This window comes from Felis catus, chromosome C1, assembly GCF_018350175.1.
Source record: "Felis catus isolate Fca126 chromosome C1, F.catus_Fca126_mat1.0, whole genome shotgun sequence".
Taxonomy (NCBI): Eukaryota; Metazoa; Chordata; class Mammalia; order Carnivora; family Felidae; genus Felis; species Felis catus.
The window spans coordinates 25,453,875-25,471,454 of NC_058375.1; the positions used below are offsets into that span (position 1 = coordinate 25,453,875).

The following is a 17,580-nucleotide window of genomic DNA, read 5'->3' on the forward strand; positions in this document are numbered from 1 at the left end:
GGAAGTTCTTCTTTCTGAGAAGACCTAACCAATATCTGGTTCAATATTCTGGCAGTGCCCTAAATTTTGGGAGACAGGATCATCTAGGAGCTCAAAATGCAAGAATAGCTACATGTCTTGTGGATGAGGTCCCAAATCAAGGAGAAGGCGTCAACAACAGAAGGTTGGGATTCTTACCACTAGAGGGGGTCTGGCATGGGAAGGGATAGGGGCTTCAAGGGGGGCTTCCTAGGGGAACAAAAAGCTATATGAGGAACTACCTTCTTGGGGGTGACATTCTTTATGAGATCCCTTTGAGGGCCAGGAAGGCTCATCTGAAAGGAGACCAAGATCAGGGGTGCTATTTTTTTGCTTGGTAATTTCTGTCACTGGTGAGACAATTCAATTTCAAATATTTTGTTCTGGTAAGACATTACAGATAAACTTCTGGTTTGGATAATATGGACATAAGAGCTATGGCAGTTTCTTACATTTGCTCTTCAGAAAACATGTCAGTGTCCCCATAGAGATTAATAGTAAAACAAATTTATTAATAGAAAAAGTCTGAGATTGGTGTGTGAGGGCAGTAGTGGAGACCTGTATCCCACTAGGCAGCCTTGACATAAGACCTGTTGGAGAGGCAGTGGTAAGAAAGTAAGGGAAGCAGGCTGGGGCTTTGGATTCCCAAACAGGGAAAGAAAGAACACAGGAGTGGGTTTGGACCTGGGCCCAGCAACAGGGAGGCTTGAACTCTTCCCAGAAACCTATGGAAACAAATGTCTGGACAGGACTCTGGTCACAGGGGGGCCTCACAAGTTTGCATCCTCCCTAGTTTTGTAATCTCTTGGCTGTATGGGTTTGGCTAGAGTAGACCAAGGGGATGAAGCTGGGCTCAGACCACCAAAGGCTGAAGTCTGGTTGGGACCTCTCATAGCTGTGCTCTCTGCCTATGAAGGTTAAGATGGGGGTCCAAAAGGTTGGCTTCCCTCCTGTCCATCTGTCACACTCACACCTTGGGAACTCATCCATCTCCCACCAGCCAAGTGTTCCATGGGACCCTCCTCCCTCATGCCAGGCTCCTTACCTGAGCAGTGGGGGAGGGAGCCAGTCCAGTGTCCATCCAGCCCACACATACGGGTGGCATTTCCGAGCAGAGTCCTCTTGCCGGTGCAACTGTAACGCACGACTGCTCCCACAGTATAGCTGTCCCCGGACATCTGGGCATGGGGTGGGGAGCCTGGATGGCCGCAGGACACCACTGTGGGGAAGAGCAAATATGTTAGCACACTCTGCACAGGGATGGATCATCATCATAGGAAACATGTTAGGCTTTCTGTAGCGACAGGCAGAGAAGAAGAGAAACCTTGGGTATCTATTGAAGTTGCTTCCTGCTGGCACACCTACCTGGCATCAGCAGACAATGCCTACTCAATTTGCCATACATTTTCCATATCTGTGAAATGAAGAGTAATACTGTTTTTTTTTTATGAATTGAATAAGATAATAGGTGGGAGACTGCTCAGCATGTAGCAGGTATGCAATAATATATTTCCTTTCTTCTTTGCCTCTTGTGCTCACCACTCTGTATTTCCTCACTGCCGTAGGACATACCCAAGGTGTCTCTGGCAGCAGGGTGGCACACATAGTAAACATAAGACAGAATAGATGATCTGTCACCCTACGACTGTCTGCATTGGCTATAGTTTCCAGAATAAGGGCCAGTTCTAGTCCTTTTCCAACTGCATCTTACAGATGCCCACATCAATTGTCTCCAATTTGTCCCCTTTGGTCTGCAAGCTCCCTCTCCTGAGACACCAAGTTGTAACTGAACACCAGTGATAAGATTAGAATACCAGATTATCTGAAGAAAATGAAAACACTAGCCTGAAAAGATACATGCACCCCATGTTTACTGCAGCATTATTTACAATAGCCAAAATATGGAAGCAACCTGTCTACTGACAAATGAATGGATAAAGAAGATGTTGTGTATAGATACAACAGAATATTATATAGCCATAAAAAGAATGAAACTTGTCATTTGTGGCAACATGAATGGACTGCAAGGGCATTATACTAAGTGAAATAAGTCAGCCAGGGAAAAACAATTACCATATGATCTCACTTATATGTGGAATAAAAAAAAAAAAAACCCCAATCAATGGAGCTTTTAGATACAGAGGATAAATTGGTGGTTGCCAGAGGCAGCGGGTAGGAGGCGGGCCAAATGGGTGAAGGAGGTCAAAAGGTACAAACTTCCAGTTATAACATAAATAAGTCATGGGATGTAATGTCCAGCATAGTGACTATGGTTAATAATACTGTATTGCATATTTGAAAGTTGCTAAGGAACTAGACCTTAAAAGTTCTCACAAGAAACAAAATTCTATAGCTATGTATGGTGAGGGATGTTTATTAGACCTACTGTGGTGATCACTTCACAAATGTATACAAGTATCAAATCATTATGTTGTACACCCAAAACTAATATTATGTTGTATGTCAATTATACCTCAATTAAAAAAGAAAGATTAGAACACCAGAATTGAGATGTACAGGACAGGGCAGGGCAATGCTGTCAATGTCACTGGGTTTGCTTCCCATTGGTCTTGCCATAAGTTGATACTAGGTTCTTTCATTTACTCAACACATATTTATTGAGTGCCTATTATGCGTTACGCTCTATTTTATGTGTTTGGGAGAAGAATTTTTATGCTCTCATGGAAATTATATTCTAGTGGAAAAAAGAGACTACAAATAATTAAATATGCAATTCTAGGGGTGTTCTGAAGAGAAACAAAGCTCCATCAGGAAAAAGATATTCAGGGGTAGACTGAGTGCTATTGTTGAGTAAGGTGATCAGGGAAGATCTCTCTGAGGAAGTGTCATTTGAACAGTGATTTGAATGATCTAAAGAGGTCTGTCATGCAAGATATGTGGGAAGAGTATTCTGAGGGAAGGAACATCAGGGGTAAAGGCCCAGCGGCACAATGAGCTTAGTGTTTTTGAGGAACAGCAAGAAAGCCAGAGATGCAGAATGAACTGAGCAAAGAAAGAATGGAGGACATGTTTGGAGAGGTTGCTAGGAACCAGATCATCGCATAGAATTCAGATTTTATTATAAGCATGATGGGACACCACTGGAGTGATGTGATTTGACTTATACTTTAACAAGATCATTCCGGCTATAATGTAGGAAACATTCTAGTGTGTGGCAAGAAAGAGGGAGCTGCTGCAGTAGTTCAAGAAGAGATGACAATGACTCGGATGGACTAAACTTTGTGGTAGGGTAGGAGATCCTTGTAGTCATTGCTTGTACCCAAAAAGGGCATAGGTCACAGCATATATGATGAACCAGACAGGTGACCAAAGGGATAAAATGTGAGTTGGGCCAGTGACGTCCCTGATGATGGAATTTTGGCCATACACAGGGATGGCATGAATAGGTCATGGGTATCTTTATTTCTCGCTGTGGTCTTGGTGTGTTTCAACTCCTATTCTAAGTGCCTATGATCTATTTATCTACATATCTATCTATCTATCTATCTATCATCTAGTGTTTACTTTTGAGAGAGAGAGAGAGAGAGAGAGAGAGAGAGAGAGAGAGAGAGAATGAGCGGGGGATGGGCAAAGAGAGAGGGAGACACAGAATCCAAAGCAGGCTCCAGGCTCTGAGCTATCAGCATAGAGCCCAACATGGGGTTTGAACCCAGAAACTGTGGGATCATGACCTGAGCTGAGGTTGGATGCTTAATCGACTGAGTCACCCAGGTGCCCCAGTCTATAGATGATCTGCCGAGACTACTGCTTAAAATTCCTTCCATCAGGCATGGAGTCCATTTCCCCTCCCCTTGAATCTGGGCTGGACTGTGACTTGGTTTGGCCACTGGAATGTGGTAGAAATGATATTGTGGATTAGGAGGACTGGCAGCTTCTGCCTTCATTTTCTTGGAATACAGCTGCCATGATGTAAGGAAGTCTGGCTTACACTACTGAATGATAAAAAATTACATGGAGACAGGGGCCATGTGGAGAACAACCACAATGCCCCAGGTGACAGCTGGGACCATGTTTCCTGACAAGTTTCCATCTTGGATCTTTAGGTCTAGTTGAGCCTCAGTAGCTAGATGTGCTGTCTCCAGTAAACTCTGCTTGAATTGCCAACCAGAAGCGATACAATGGTTGTTGCATTAAGCTGCTACACTTTGGGGTGATTTGTTACACAATATATAATTGTGGATTATATATGAAATTATAATTAAATGGATATGACTTTGGAAGTCTTGAGGGTAGGGGCTGTATATTGCATGTGGGAAGAATACGAATCGTGGTGGCCAAAGGCTGGCTGTGGCACACTGTCTGCAAAGATGGCCACCAACAATTTTTTTCCTTCCGTGTGCATGCATCCTACTCCTCCCACTTATACCTATTATTTCCTCTGCCCTTGAATCAAAATCTTATAGCTTCCTCTTTTGCTCTAAAAACTCAGCCTCCAAGCAAAGAAGACTAAACCATCCTGCTAGAGAGAGTAGCCACATGGACAGAGGCCACAGGGAGGAGAAGAGTCGGCACAAAGCCCCAAAGATGTAGGTGAGGCCATCTTGGACTCTCTAGTCCTAATTGAGCCAGTGGGGCACAGATGAGCCAACCCTGCTGTGATGGTTCATTTTATGTCATTGTGTAAAATTGACTGGGCCACATGATGCTCAGATATTTTGCCAAACATTATTCTGAGAGGGGGTTTGAATGAGATTAACATTTGAATAGGCACACTGAGTAAAGCAGACAGCCCTCCCCATTTGTGAGTGGGCCTCATCCAATCTATCTCTTTTTTTATGTTTCAAGTTTTTATTTAAATTCTAGTTAGTTAACATACAGTGTAATATTAGTTTCAGGAGGTAGAATTTAGTGGTTCATCACTTACATATAACACCCAGTGCTTATCACAAGTGCCCTCTTTGATACCAAGCTCTTGAAGGCCTGAATAGAACAAAAAGGCAGAGTAAGAGAGAATTCTCTTTTTCTGTCTGTCTTTGAGCTGGGACATCAGTCTTTGCCTATCTTTGGACTCAGACTTGGACTAAAATTTATACTATTGGCTCTCCTGCTTCTTGAGCTTTCAAACTCTGACTACTGTCTGCTCTCCTGGGTCTCTAGTTTGCCAAATGCAGATCTTGAGACTTCTCAGCCTCCATAATTGTGTGAAACAATAGATAAAAACATAGATCTATCTACACCCCCTTAAACCTGTATCTGTATCTGTAGAATCTCCCATTGCTTACTGGTTCTATTTCTCTGGAGAACTCTGACTAATCCACCTGCTAAGCCTTGAATTCTAGACTTATGTCACTGTAAGAAAATATAAACATTTGGTATTTGAAGGCACTAAGTTTTGAGATGTTTGTTACACAGAAATACATAACTGATATATCTATCCTTAAGATAGCCCTATAAGGTAGGCACTATTTTAATCTCAATCTCACTGATGAGGAAAATGAGGCATGGGGAAGAAAAATAACTTACCCAAAGTCACAGACCTATTCAATGGTAGAATTAGTTCTTAAAACCAGGCAAATTGACTCCAGAGGTCACATTCTTAAGTACCATAATTAACTCTCTTCTGCAATATTTATTTTTATTTTTATTTTATTTTATTTTAGTTTTATTTTTTATCTTTTAAATATGAAATTTATTGTCAAATTGGTTTCCATACAACACCCAGTGCTCATTCCAACAGGTGCCCTCCTCAATACCCATCACCCACCCTCCCCTCCCTCCCACCCCCCATCAACCCTCAGTTTGTTCTCAGGTTTTAAGAGTCTCTTATGTTTTGGCTCCCTCCCTCTCTAACCTTGTTTCTTTTCCTTCCCCTCCCCCACGGTCTTCTGGTAAGTTTCTCAGGATCCACATAAGAGTGAAAACATATGGTGTTTGTCTTTCTTTGCATGACTTATTTCACTTAGCATAACACTCTGTAGTTCCATCCTTGTTGCTACAAAAGGCCATATTTCTGCAATACTATTTTAATACTATGAATGCATTCTGTCCTTCTGCAAGGAATGGAGTCTCTAGTTATAATTTAAATGATCTTATGACAGTTTATTAGAAATTTCTGGATTTCTAGAAATTGTCCAATTTAAACTCTCTAATGATTTTTCAAATAAACCCATTTTAAATGGAAATAAAACACACATACATAAAAGAAAAACACAGTAAGCATAAGCATATAGGTTAGTGAATTGTCACAAAGCAAATACACCCAGGTAACCACCATTCATAGCAGGAAATGGAATATCACCAGCACCTCAGAAGCTCCTTCATGCCTTCTATCTACCTCCTCCTCCCCAAAGTAAGCCACCATCTTGACTTCATACACCATTATTTAGCTTGCCTATTTTTGAATTTATAAGTGGAATTTATAAGTGGAATCATATGGTATATATTCCTTTGTATTTGGCTTCTTTAACTAAACATTATGTCTATGATATTCATCGATGCTATGTTTAGCAGTACGTCTTTCATTATCACTGCAATATACCAGGAGTTAGCAAACTTTTTCTGTAAGAGGCCGGAGAGTAAATATCTTAGGCTTTGAGGACTACACATAGTCTCTGTTGCATACTCTTCTTTTTTTCTTGTTTTTTTTCCACATTGATCTAAAAAAAAAAAATTCTTATGTCTTAGCCACAGGTTGGATTTGGTCCATGAGCCAAGTTTGCTAATCCCTGCTATATACCATTTGTATTATTTGCTGTGTAACAAATTGCTCCAATAAACATTTACTATCGCTCATGGTTTCTGTGGGTCAGGAATTTAGGAGTGGCTTAGCTGGATGGTTCTGGCTCAAGATTCTCCATGAGTTTGTAGATAAGATGTTGGCTGTGGCTGCAGTCATCTGAAGGCTTGACTGGCTTCCCCTGAGAGTGACTCCAAGAGAGCAAGTTGGAGATAGAAATGTCTTTTATGATATAGCTTTGTGAGTCATACACCACCAGTTGACACAGACTAACCCTGGTACAGTGTAGGAGGATATTATGCAAAGGCAAGAACACCAACGCGGGGGGGGGGGGGGGGGGGTCATTGGGACCATCTTCAAGGTTGACTGCTCTATCACTGCGTGAATATACTGCATTTTTTCATCCATTTCTTGTTGATAGACATTTGGGTTGTTTCCCATTTGGGGCTTTTATGAATAAGACTGATAAGAACATTTTTGCTCATGTTTATTGATGAACACATATACGTTGGCTATTCCTAATGATTTCTGTGATTGCAGTTGGCTGGCTGTTTTTCTGATGTTCCTATTTGGCTTTAAAATATTTCTTTGGCTAATTTGAGGACAGTGTTAAATTATGGTAATATCTAATATAATCTCTGAAACAGTATATGCAATGCCTGATATTATTTTTTTTGTCATTGGCTTGATCTAGGCTACTTGGGTATCTGTAAAATTAGTAACCAGAATATACTCTATTGTTTTATTCCTTTCCTGTGGTTTATTCTTTTAAAGGAGGAAAAAGTCAACCATAAAAATGTGACAAAAAATAAAGCATTCAGCTGCTGTGGGTAAGGAAAATCAAGAAAAGATGTAAGATAATAAAGAGGAACAACTTATATTCACTGTATATTTGCATTCGAATCGGGGAGGTGAAGAACAAAAGAGAAGGTGAATAACAGCTGTTGTATTTCTCAGTTTGTCAAATATAAAAGCATTTAAAAATGTTTTCAATGTTCATGCCCATGTCCAAATGGGATACACTGCAGTGGCTGTTTAGTTTCTAACTGCAAATAACTTTATTTTTATTTTTTTCCCTAGCTGCAAGTAAGTTTAACTGTGTACATAAAAATTGGTAAGACAGATACTTAGCACTGCTAATAGTAGCAAATTTTCTTGCATTACACAGAATACACATATAACAGGGGATTGAGAAAAAAGCATAAATTGTAATTCAGCAAAGACAATAATACAAATCAGCAATTAATAGACTATGCTAGGTCCTACAGCAGAAGGACACCATGTGGGTTGAAAGTTGTATGAAAGTTGTAGTAATGGCTGGCCAGCCTCTGGCACTTCCACTGTTTTCTAAAGCACTTTATCAGGGAAGTAGCATATGCTATAGACCCGGATCATGCATTTTCCTTGGTCCCTGCACATCCATGCCAGTTAAAACAGTTTGCCTTAACCTGGAAGGAACCGTTGATTTTCATTGACTGCGTTGATTAGGGGATATATAAGGTACTCTACAATTTTCCACAAGCCTATTCACAGGTAACTTGGTCTTCCAGAAGTAAAAATTTAGTTAGCCCACTAATATAATGTCATGATAATCATGCAATATCAGTGAAAATGGTTTCACTTAAAGTCACTTGGGATCTTATAGGTAGTGAAGTTTCCTTAGATTTATAGGTAGACGGGGAAAGCCCACCAAGCCCAGTGATAGTTGATTATCCAGAACAGAATTTTAGCTCAACTTTAAATTAGTTCAACCTAAAAAAATGATAATATTAGTGTAAATTACTAACGTGGAGAGACCTGGGGAAATCTATCAGAGATCAACAATATGAATGAGAATTTCAGACACACAGAGAATCACACAAGAAGGTCTAATTTGGAGACCCAGAAGTAGTGAAAGAAGAGAATGAGGGGTGACAATATAGAACTGATAGCTGAGAACTCCCCAGATGTCAAAAAATATCTAGGAAGCCTAATGAATCCTAAGAAGGATAAATAAAATATCTAAACACAGTGTAAAAGAATTCAGAATGCCAACAAGAAAGAAAGGATCTTAAAGTCAGTTAGGTAAAAAAATAATAAGGCTACCTAAAAAGTACAATGATTAGATTGAAAGCAGACTTCTCATTAATAATAAATGCCAGCAGAGTGCACCAAGGGAAATGTGTCAATGTGGACTTTGATCCAGCTAAATTATCATTTAATAACTAGGGAAAATGCAGGACACCAAAGACAGAGACAGACTTTTCAAAGGAGTGAAAGACTGATAGCTGACTTCTCTGTAGCAATAAAAGAGGTCAGAAGGTATTAGAGAAATTTCTTTAATGGGCTGAAAGAAAATAGCTACCAGCTTGGATTTTTAAATCTACCGGAAATATCTTTCAAAAATGAGGGACAAATAAATGTATTATAGACAAACAAAAACTGACAGTATTTGCCACCAGCATATCTTCATTGAGTAAGATTCTAATGAATGTTCTTCAAATAGCGGGAAAATGATCCCATGAGGAAGGACAAGGTATAAGAAGAAATGAAAAGCAAAGAAAGTGGCAAATATGCGGCTAAATCTGAGTAAACAATAATTGCACAGGACAACAACAATAATACATTGTGGGTTTTAAAAAACAAGGCACAAAAAATAAATAAAAAACAAGGCACAATTAAGATATAAGAAAACAATAATGTAAAAGTCAGAAAAACATATGGAGTTAAAGAGTCTTAATGTTCTTGTATGATATAGGAAGAAGAGAGAAAGATTAACTTTAGACTTTGGTAAGTGAAGTTGTTCCTGTTATAATTTCTAACATAGCCATTAAAATGTAGAGTGTATAACTTACTTATTAGTAAAGAAGAAAAAATGGAGTTATAAAACTTGTTAATCCGATAAAAAAAGAGAAAAAAGAAACTGAGTAGGACAAACAAAAAACACAAAATAAGATGCTAGATTTAAGCCTAGATATATCAGTAATATGACATATTAAAGTGATAAAAAAATACTTTCAACCAAGAATTCTATAGCTAGCAAAACTATCCTTCAAACATGAAGTGGAATTAACAAATTTCTGGATGAACAAACACTGAGTATGAGAATGCATCACTAGCAAACCTAGAAAGAAATTCTAAATTATAAAGAAATTCTACAGGAAGTCTTTCAGACTGAAATGAAAGGACTGAAGTCACAGGAAGAACTAAAAAATCCTAAAACAGGTAAAAGTAACTACATAGGTAAATATAAACTGCAGAATAAGTGTTTTTTTGTTTGTCTGTAATCTTTCTTCTTCTGAGAAATGGCATGAAGCAATAATTGGAAATATGTATTGATAAGCATACAATGTCTAAAGTTGTGATTTGTATAACAATAACAACACAAAGGAGAGGGAGGTAAGGGAGTTTTGTAGGAGCAAATCTTCTGCATACAACTGAAATTAAGTTAGTGTTATTACAAACTATGTTGTTATAAGTTAAGATGTTAATTGTAATTTCCAGAATAACCACTAAGAAAATGACTTAAGAAAATGACTTAAGAAACGCACAGTGAATAACAAAGAAATTAAAATGTTAAATTAGAAAAGATCTATTTAATGCAAAATAAAACAGCAATAGAACAAAGAACCAAAAAACCTCTCCAAACTCAAAAGCCAAAAAACACAAAACCATAAGATACATAGGAAACAAGTAGCAAAATGGGTGATATAAAGCCTACCTTATCAATAATTACACTAAATGTTGATTAAATACATAAAAGGCAGATATTAGCAAATGAATAAAAAACATGATCCAACTACATGCTGTCTAAAAGAGACATCCTTTAGACTCAAAGGTGCAAATGGACTGAGAGTAAAAGATGGGAAAAGATATACTGTACATACAGAGACTAAACAGAGGCTGGTATGGCTATCCAGACCAGCTATCTGATATTATCAGATAGGATAGACTCTGAGGCAAAAATTGTCGTTAAACACAGGAAGGACACAGAAAATGTTATATTGATAAAAGGATCAATCCATCAATAAGATAAAATTATAAACATATATGCACCTAACAGAGATCCCAAATACATGAAACAAAAAATAACAGAATTGAAAGGAGAAATAGATAAGTCAACAATAATAGTATGAGATTTCACCACCCCATAGAACAAGACAAAGATCTACAAGGAAATATGGTGACCAACACTATAAACCAACTAGACCTCACAATCATCTAGAGAACACTCCCTGTAGTAACAGCAGAATAAATGCTCTTTTCAAGTGCACATGAAATGTTCTCTAGGTTAGACCATGTGTGAAGCTATAAAATAAGTCTCCATAAATTTAAAAAGATTGAAATCATACGAAGTATGTTCTCCAACTACAATGTGATGAAATTAAAGATCAGGAATGGAAGGAAATTTGAAAAAATTACAAACATATGGGAATTAAAAAACCACTCCTAAATAACCAATAAGTCAAAGAAGAAATCAGAAGAATAATTAGAAAATACTTTGAGGTGAACAAAAATGAAAACAGAACATACCAAAACTCATGAGACGTAGTGATAGCAGTGTTCAGAGAGAAATTTATAACTGCAAATGCCTACATTAAAAAGAAGAGATCTCAAACCAACAAACCAACCTTTCCCCTTAATAAAGTAGAAAAAGACATGCAAATTAAACTGAGAGCAAACAGAAGAAAGGAAATAATAAAGATAGTAGCAGAGATAAATGAAATAGAAAATAGAGGAAAAAAATGAAAGCTATGAACATGAACAATCGTATGCAAACAAATCAGATAATTCAGATGAAATGGACAAATTCTTTTTTTTTTAATTTATTTTATTTTTTTGAGAGACAGACAGAGTCTGAGCAGGGTAAGAACAGAGAGAGAAAGAGGAAAGAGGAAAGAATCCTAAGCAGGCTCCAGGCTGTGAGCTGTCAGCACAGAGCCTGACGCAGGGCTTGAAGCCACAGACCATGAGATCGTGACCCGAGCCAAAGTCAGATGTTTAACTGACTAAGCCACCCAGGCGCTCCAGAAATGGACAAATTCTTAAATGTTCACAAACTACCAAAACTTACGGAAGAAGAAATGGAATATCTGAATAGAGTTATAGCAAATAAATGGAATCAAACAATAATCAAAAAACTTTCAAAGAAAAGCCCAGGACTGGATGATTTCACTGCTGAATTATATCAAATTTTTAAAGAAGAAATAGCACTAATCTTTCTATTCCTGAAAACATAAGGAGAAGGACGTTTCCTGACTCACTTTATGAAGCCAACATCACCCTGATCCTAGAACCAAAGACATCGCAAAGAAAGGAAACTATAGACCAATATCCCTTATGAACATAGCTGCAAAAATCCTCAACAAAATACTAGTAAACCAAATCCAGCAGCATATTAAAAGTATTATACTATGGCCAAGTGTGATTTGTTTTTGGAACACAAGAGTAGTTCAACATCTGAAAATCAATCAGTGTCATATACCATATTAATACAATGAAGAGGGGAAATCTCAATAGATGCAGAAAAACCATTTGACAAAATCCAACACTGTTTCACGCTAAAAATTTTCAATAAACTAAGAGTAGAAGGGAAATTCCTCACTAGGAGTAGAAGGGAAATTCCTCACCCCTAAAGGGAATTTACATAAACTTTACAGCTAACATTATACTTAATGGTGAAAAACTGAAAGCTTTTCTCCAAAGACTAGGAACAAGGGAAGGATGCCTGTTTTGCCACTTCTGTTCAACATTGTCTTGGAAATTCTTGCTAGGGCAATTAAGTAAGAAAAAGAAATAAAAGGCATCCAGATTGGAAAGGAAGAAATAAAACTGTATCTATTCACAGATGATATGATCTTGGACTATTATATTACATTGGATTAAGCAATGGTTCTTAAATATACCACCAAAAGCACAAGCAACAAAAGAAAAAAAAATACATAAGTTGGATTTCATTGAAACTAAAAATTTTCATGCACTGGAGGACATTATCCAGAAGTAAGAAGATAATCCACAGAAAGGGAGAAGTTTGCAAATGATACATCTGATAGGGGTATAGTATCCAGAATATATATAGAACTGCTAAAACTCAGTAATACAAAGACAAATAATCTGATTTAAAAGTGGGTAAAGAACTTAAGTAGAAGTTTCTCTAATGAAGAGATACAAATGGCCAAGAAGCACATAAAAAGATGCTCAACATCATTAGTCATTAGGGAGACGCAAATCAAAACCACAATGAGATTCCACTTTAATACCCACTAGCATGGCTATAATGAAAAAGATGGACATAACAAGTGGAGGTGAGGGTGTAGAGAAATTGCAACCTTCCTACCCTGCTGGTGGGGATGTAAGATGGTGCGGTCACTTTGGAAAACAGTTAACCTCAAAAAGTTAAACATGGAGTTACTATATAATTGGCCCAGCAATTCCACTCTTAGGTATATGCCCCAAAGAACTGACAACATATGTTCACACAAAGACCCAGGCATAAATGTGTGCAGCAATATTATTCATAATAGCTCAAAAGTGGAAAGAACTCCAATGTCCATCAACGGATGAATGGATAAATAACTGTAGTATACCCATACACTAGAATGGTATTTGGCCATAAAAAAGAATGAAGCACTGATACGTGCTACAATATGGACGAACTTTGAAAACCTTAAGGTAAGCGGAAGGAGCCACACACACAAGGCCACATGTATATTTACATGGAATGCCCGGAATAGGCAAATATTTAGATAGAAGGTAGATTAATGGTTCCCAGGGATATAGGGGTAGTGGAGATTCACCTGCAGGAACAAGAGGAGAGAGCAGGAGGTCAAGGGACAGTTTCCTCATGTGGATGTGTGAGGTTAGTAACCGAGTATCAGGGTTCTGAGCACCTCCCCTCTCTCTCCCACCATTTTTAGCATGTTGTTCCCATATATTTTTTTCTAATAATAATTATGCAGTCATTGTTGATGGAGATGTAACAGATACTATACTAGGCACTTTTTATGGCTTTTCTATTTTTCTTTTTTTTTAGAGAGAGTGAAAGCATGAGCGGGGGGAGGGGCAGAGACAGAGAGAGAGAGAAAGAGAGAGAGAGAGAGAGAGAGAGAGAGAGAGAGAGAGAGAGAGAGACAGCATCCTAAGCAGGCTCCATGCCCAGTGTGGAGCCTGATGTTGAGCTCAATCCTACAACCATGAGATCATGATCTAGGCTGAAATCAAGAGTCTGATGCTCAACTGACTGGGCCACCCAGGTACCCCGTGCTTTTCTAATTTAACCCTTTAATAACTCTATGGAATAAGTATTAGGGTCATTTTTATAGATGAAGAAATGGAGGCTTGAAAGCTTAATAGACTTTTGTCAAACCAAACAGCTTGTTTAGGGGCAAAGCCAGAATTCACATCTCAGTCAATCTGCCTCCAGAGTCTGTGGCATTTCTGCTTCAGTCCTTCAAAAGAAAGGGGTTCATGTGTTATTTTTCTGGAAAAGCAAGGAAGGGGTAAGGTTTGAGACAGTGTCATGCCAGGCAGTCTGTTGTGAAGGCAGAGCGCCCTGAGGGCTAAAGAGGATAGCAGTGCAGCAAAGAGGAAAGAGAAAGAGGAAAGTCCTCTAGCTAGGAAGAGACAGAGTGCATAAGTTGGTGTGAAACTAACCCAACAGGGCCTAAGATGCAGACAGAGTGACTGTCATTGTGATGTAACACACACACACACACACACACGCACGAGGAGGACATGTACTTGGACATGGGCCATCCCGTCAGTCTGCACGGGTGATCACTTTGAGTCGATGACATCTACTTACAGAGACACTGGGGGCGGGGACGGTCCCATGTGCCATCTCCCTGGCAGCTGAGCACCGGGGTGCCCAGGAGGTAGAAGCCGTGGTTGCATCGGTAAGACACAGTGGTGCCGTAGCTGAACCTGTGCGGGCCGCTGGCATGGACTTGACGCAGGCTGTTTTCTTGGTGCCCAGGATCGGTGCAGTTGATGACTGTAATGAAAGGGGACAATTAGACACAGAAACCAGGATGCAAAGATTGTCTTATGCTTCTAAACGGGAATTCACATGTCCAAACAGGCATGAATTCCCAGTATGGCAAAATGTCCAGACAAATTGGTAGCACGAAGCCGATCCTGCCTGGGAGGGTGAGCTGGTCCTCAGGCTGCTGTACTTCCTGATCACTGATTTTGATAGCCTGGTTAAGGGATTCATTCTTCCATGTCTTGCTAAACTCACCTCTCTGGAGAAGCCTTCCCACCTCCTCCCAGACTGGTTAACCTCTGCCCTGGCAGTGTTCCCTTGCACGAACCTCTACTGCTGACCTTATCAGCCTAGATGGTGAGTTGTTTGAATACACGAGTCCCCTGAGGGCATGACTCCCTTGTCTCTGGGTGCCCTAACCCTGGTGTAGCAAGTCTGCTGATCGTTGCAGAACAGATGCAGCTGAGCTGACTGCAACAGGGGTTGGTCTTTTTTGGAAAGTGTTTTAACCACTTTTTAAATTTTTATTTATTTATTTATTTATTTATTTATTTATTTATTTATTTAAAGTTTATTTATTTTGAGAGAGAGAGAGACCACGCAGGAGCCGGGGAAGGGCAGGGACAGAATGAGAGAGAGAGAGAGGATCCCAAACAGGCTCTGTGCTGTCAGTGCAGAGCCCTACATGGGGCTTGATCTCAAGAACTGTAAGATCATGACCTGAACTGAAATCAAGAGTTGGACACTTAACCCACTGAGCCACCCAGGCATCCCAGGATAGGTATTTTTAAAAAATCTTTGATAAATTTTTAAAATGTAAGATATTTCTACCTTTGACGAACTTCTCTGAGGCTCAGAGAGGCTGGCGTCACAAAATAAATACATAACATGCATTGATTCTCACTATTTATTGCCATATATCGAATGCCAAGCAGTGTGCTGGGCAGTAAAGATAACACAGAATTTTCAATTGAGAGTAGAATTTCTCCACCTTGGCACTGTGGACATTTTGGCTGCTAATTCTTTGTTGTGGGGGCAGAACTATGTATTGTAGGATGTTCAATAGCATCCTTGGCCTCTACCCACTAGATGCCAATAGAAACCCTCCAGGTGTGACAATGAGAAATATCTCTAGATATCTGTCCCCTGTTGGGGCAGAGGATGGATAAAATCATCCCCAGTTGGGAACTGTTGGTCTAGAGAGAAAAGGACAAACAAGCAATTATTTTGTTTGATAAGTGCTCTGATAGGGGTAGCAGAGAATGTTTAGAAGCACAAAGCAGTGCATCTAGCCCAGTGTAGGAGGTGGAGCAGGAAAGGCTTCCAAGAAAAGGTGACATTTAAGCTGGTTCTTTTTTTTTTTAAATTTTTAAAACATTTATTCATTTTTTGATAGAGAGTGTGAGTGGGGAAGGGGCATAGACAGAGGAAGACACAGAATCTGAAGCAAGCTCCAGGCTCTGAACTCACAGCACAGAGCCCGATGCAGGGCTTGAACTCACGTACCGTGAGATCATCACCTGAGCTGAAGTCGGACGCTTAACCGACTGAGCCACCCAGGCGCCCCTAAGCTGGTTCTTGATGGTTGGGTAAAAGTCATCCACACAAAGTGGGACGGAGAAGAACGCATTTGAGGAGACTGTGTGGGAGTGCCCTGGGGACAAGTGAGCACAGGGCACGTGTAAGGAAGAAGTTCAGTGTGGCCAGGGCCCAGTGCAGAGGTGAGGCTGAGGCAGAGGACAGTGCCATTGTAAGGGCATTGGGAAGTCTGGGAAGGCATTTCAAACGGAATGGCTTGATCGGATTTGCATTTTAGACTGGCCACTCTGTCAGGGTAGACAATGGGCTGGTGGGAGCAGGACTGGAGGCCATGACTTCTAAGATTTTACCTTAGCCCTCTGATTCCGAGACCGGTCCTGAGTTTGTTACTCTGGGCAGGGGGCTGTGGGGGCAGGAGCTGCAGTTACAGGAGAATTTGTAGCTCATGTTGGGGAGATGGAGCACAGCTCTTGATAGGGGATGTGGGATAACAATACCCCAAAGCAACCAAGTTCTAAACTCTTTCCTGCCTGAACAGATGATCGAAGGAAGGCCCAACACCAGCTTATGGAAGTTTTCCCTGTGTTTTCTGAGACCTTCTCTCACTCAAAATGGAATCTTAAAATGTTATGAGAGGGATGTTATTTTTAGGGGTAGTTGTGATGCATCTTCATTTATTTGAAAATGTTGGTCCTTTAATATCAGTTACAAATGACTTGTGACACACTGCACAGCCAATCACTGTGCACCCCCACATACTGCAATGAGGAGCCATCCTCCTAGAGACTGTGTCCTCATGACTATAGCAATTCGATCAAGCTCCATGTCAGGGCTGGGGTCGTTCACGTTCTGTCTGCTTTGACACTCCACTCAGATGTCACTGAGTCTGCCAGGCTATTCCTGGTATGAGGCAGCTCCGTCTGCCCCCCTACTATTGTGACCAGCCATGAAATGCTTTAGAAACGATTTCTTAAGTAGCCCAGATGAGGCCAGAACATCCTGTGCTCAGTCTCTGCTTCTTGGGTTCTTTTCTTCCTCCCTGCTTCATTCCAACCCCTATGCTCTTTGCTTTTTATTTTTCATTCTAAGTTTCCTGATTTTTTCTTGTGTCAAGAATGGGGCTTTATATGATAAGGATGAGTTATTTGTTCTATGAAATGTAAGCAAGAAGACTGCTTTCCATTTCTGTTTTGGAAGGTGCAACTTGTTTGTTTTGCTTATATAACCAATGATGAAATCTTACATGGCTGTATCTGGGGGATGAGAAAGTCCTCATTTATGACCCTTCTTTGCCCTCAGTTTTCCCTATCCGAATCAAAATAACACCAGGACTGAATCCACGGGCTTGTGCTGCGGGGTCACC

At 39.8% G+C, this 17,580-nt stretch overlaps 1 protein-coding gene across 9 annotated transcripts in view; it reads right to left on the reverse strand.

Moving 5' to 3' along the window:
- The window catches only part of CSMD2 (CUB and Sushi multiple domains 2), a 602,474-nt gene that overhangs the window by 37,890 nt on the left and 547,004 nt on the right, over positions 1–17,580 (reverse strand). For all 9 annotated transcript variants that reach the window (XM_045035511.1, XM_023258438.2, XM_023258437.2 and 6 more), the window contains 2 exons: positions 14,499–14,687; positions 1,064–1,237 (listed from right to left, as the gene is read on the reverse strand). In XM_045035511.1, coding sequence (XP_044891446.1) covers positions 1,064–1,237; positions 14,499–14,687 — 363 coding nt within the window. The remainder of the gene's footprint in view (positions 1–1,063; positions 1,238–14,498; positions 14,688–17,580) is intronic.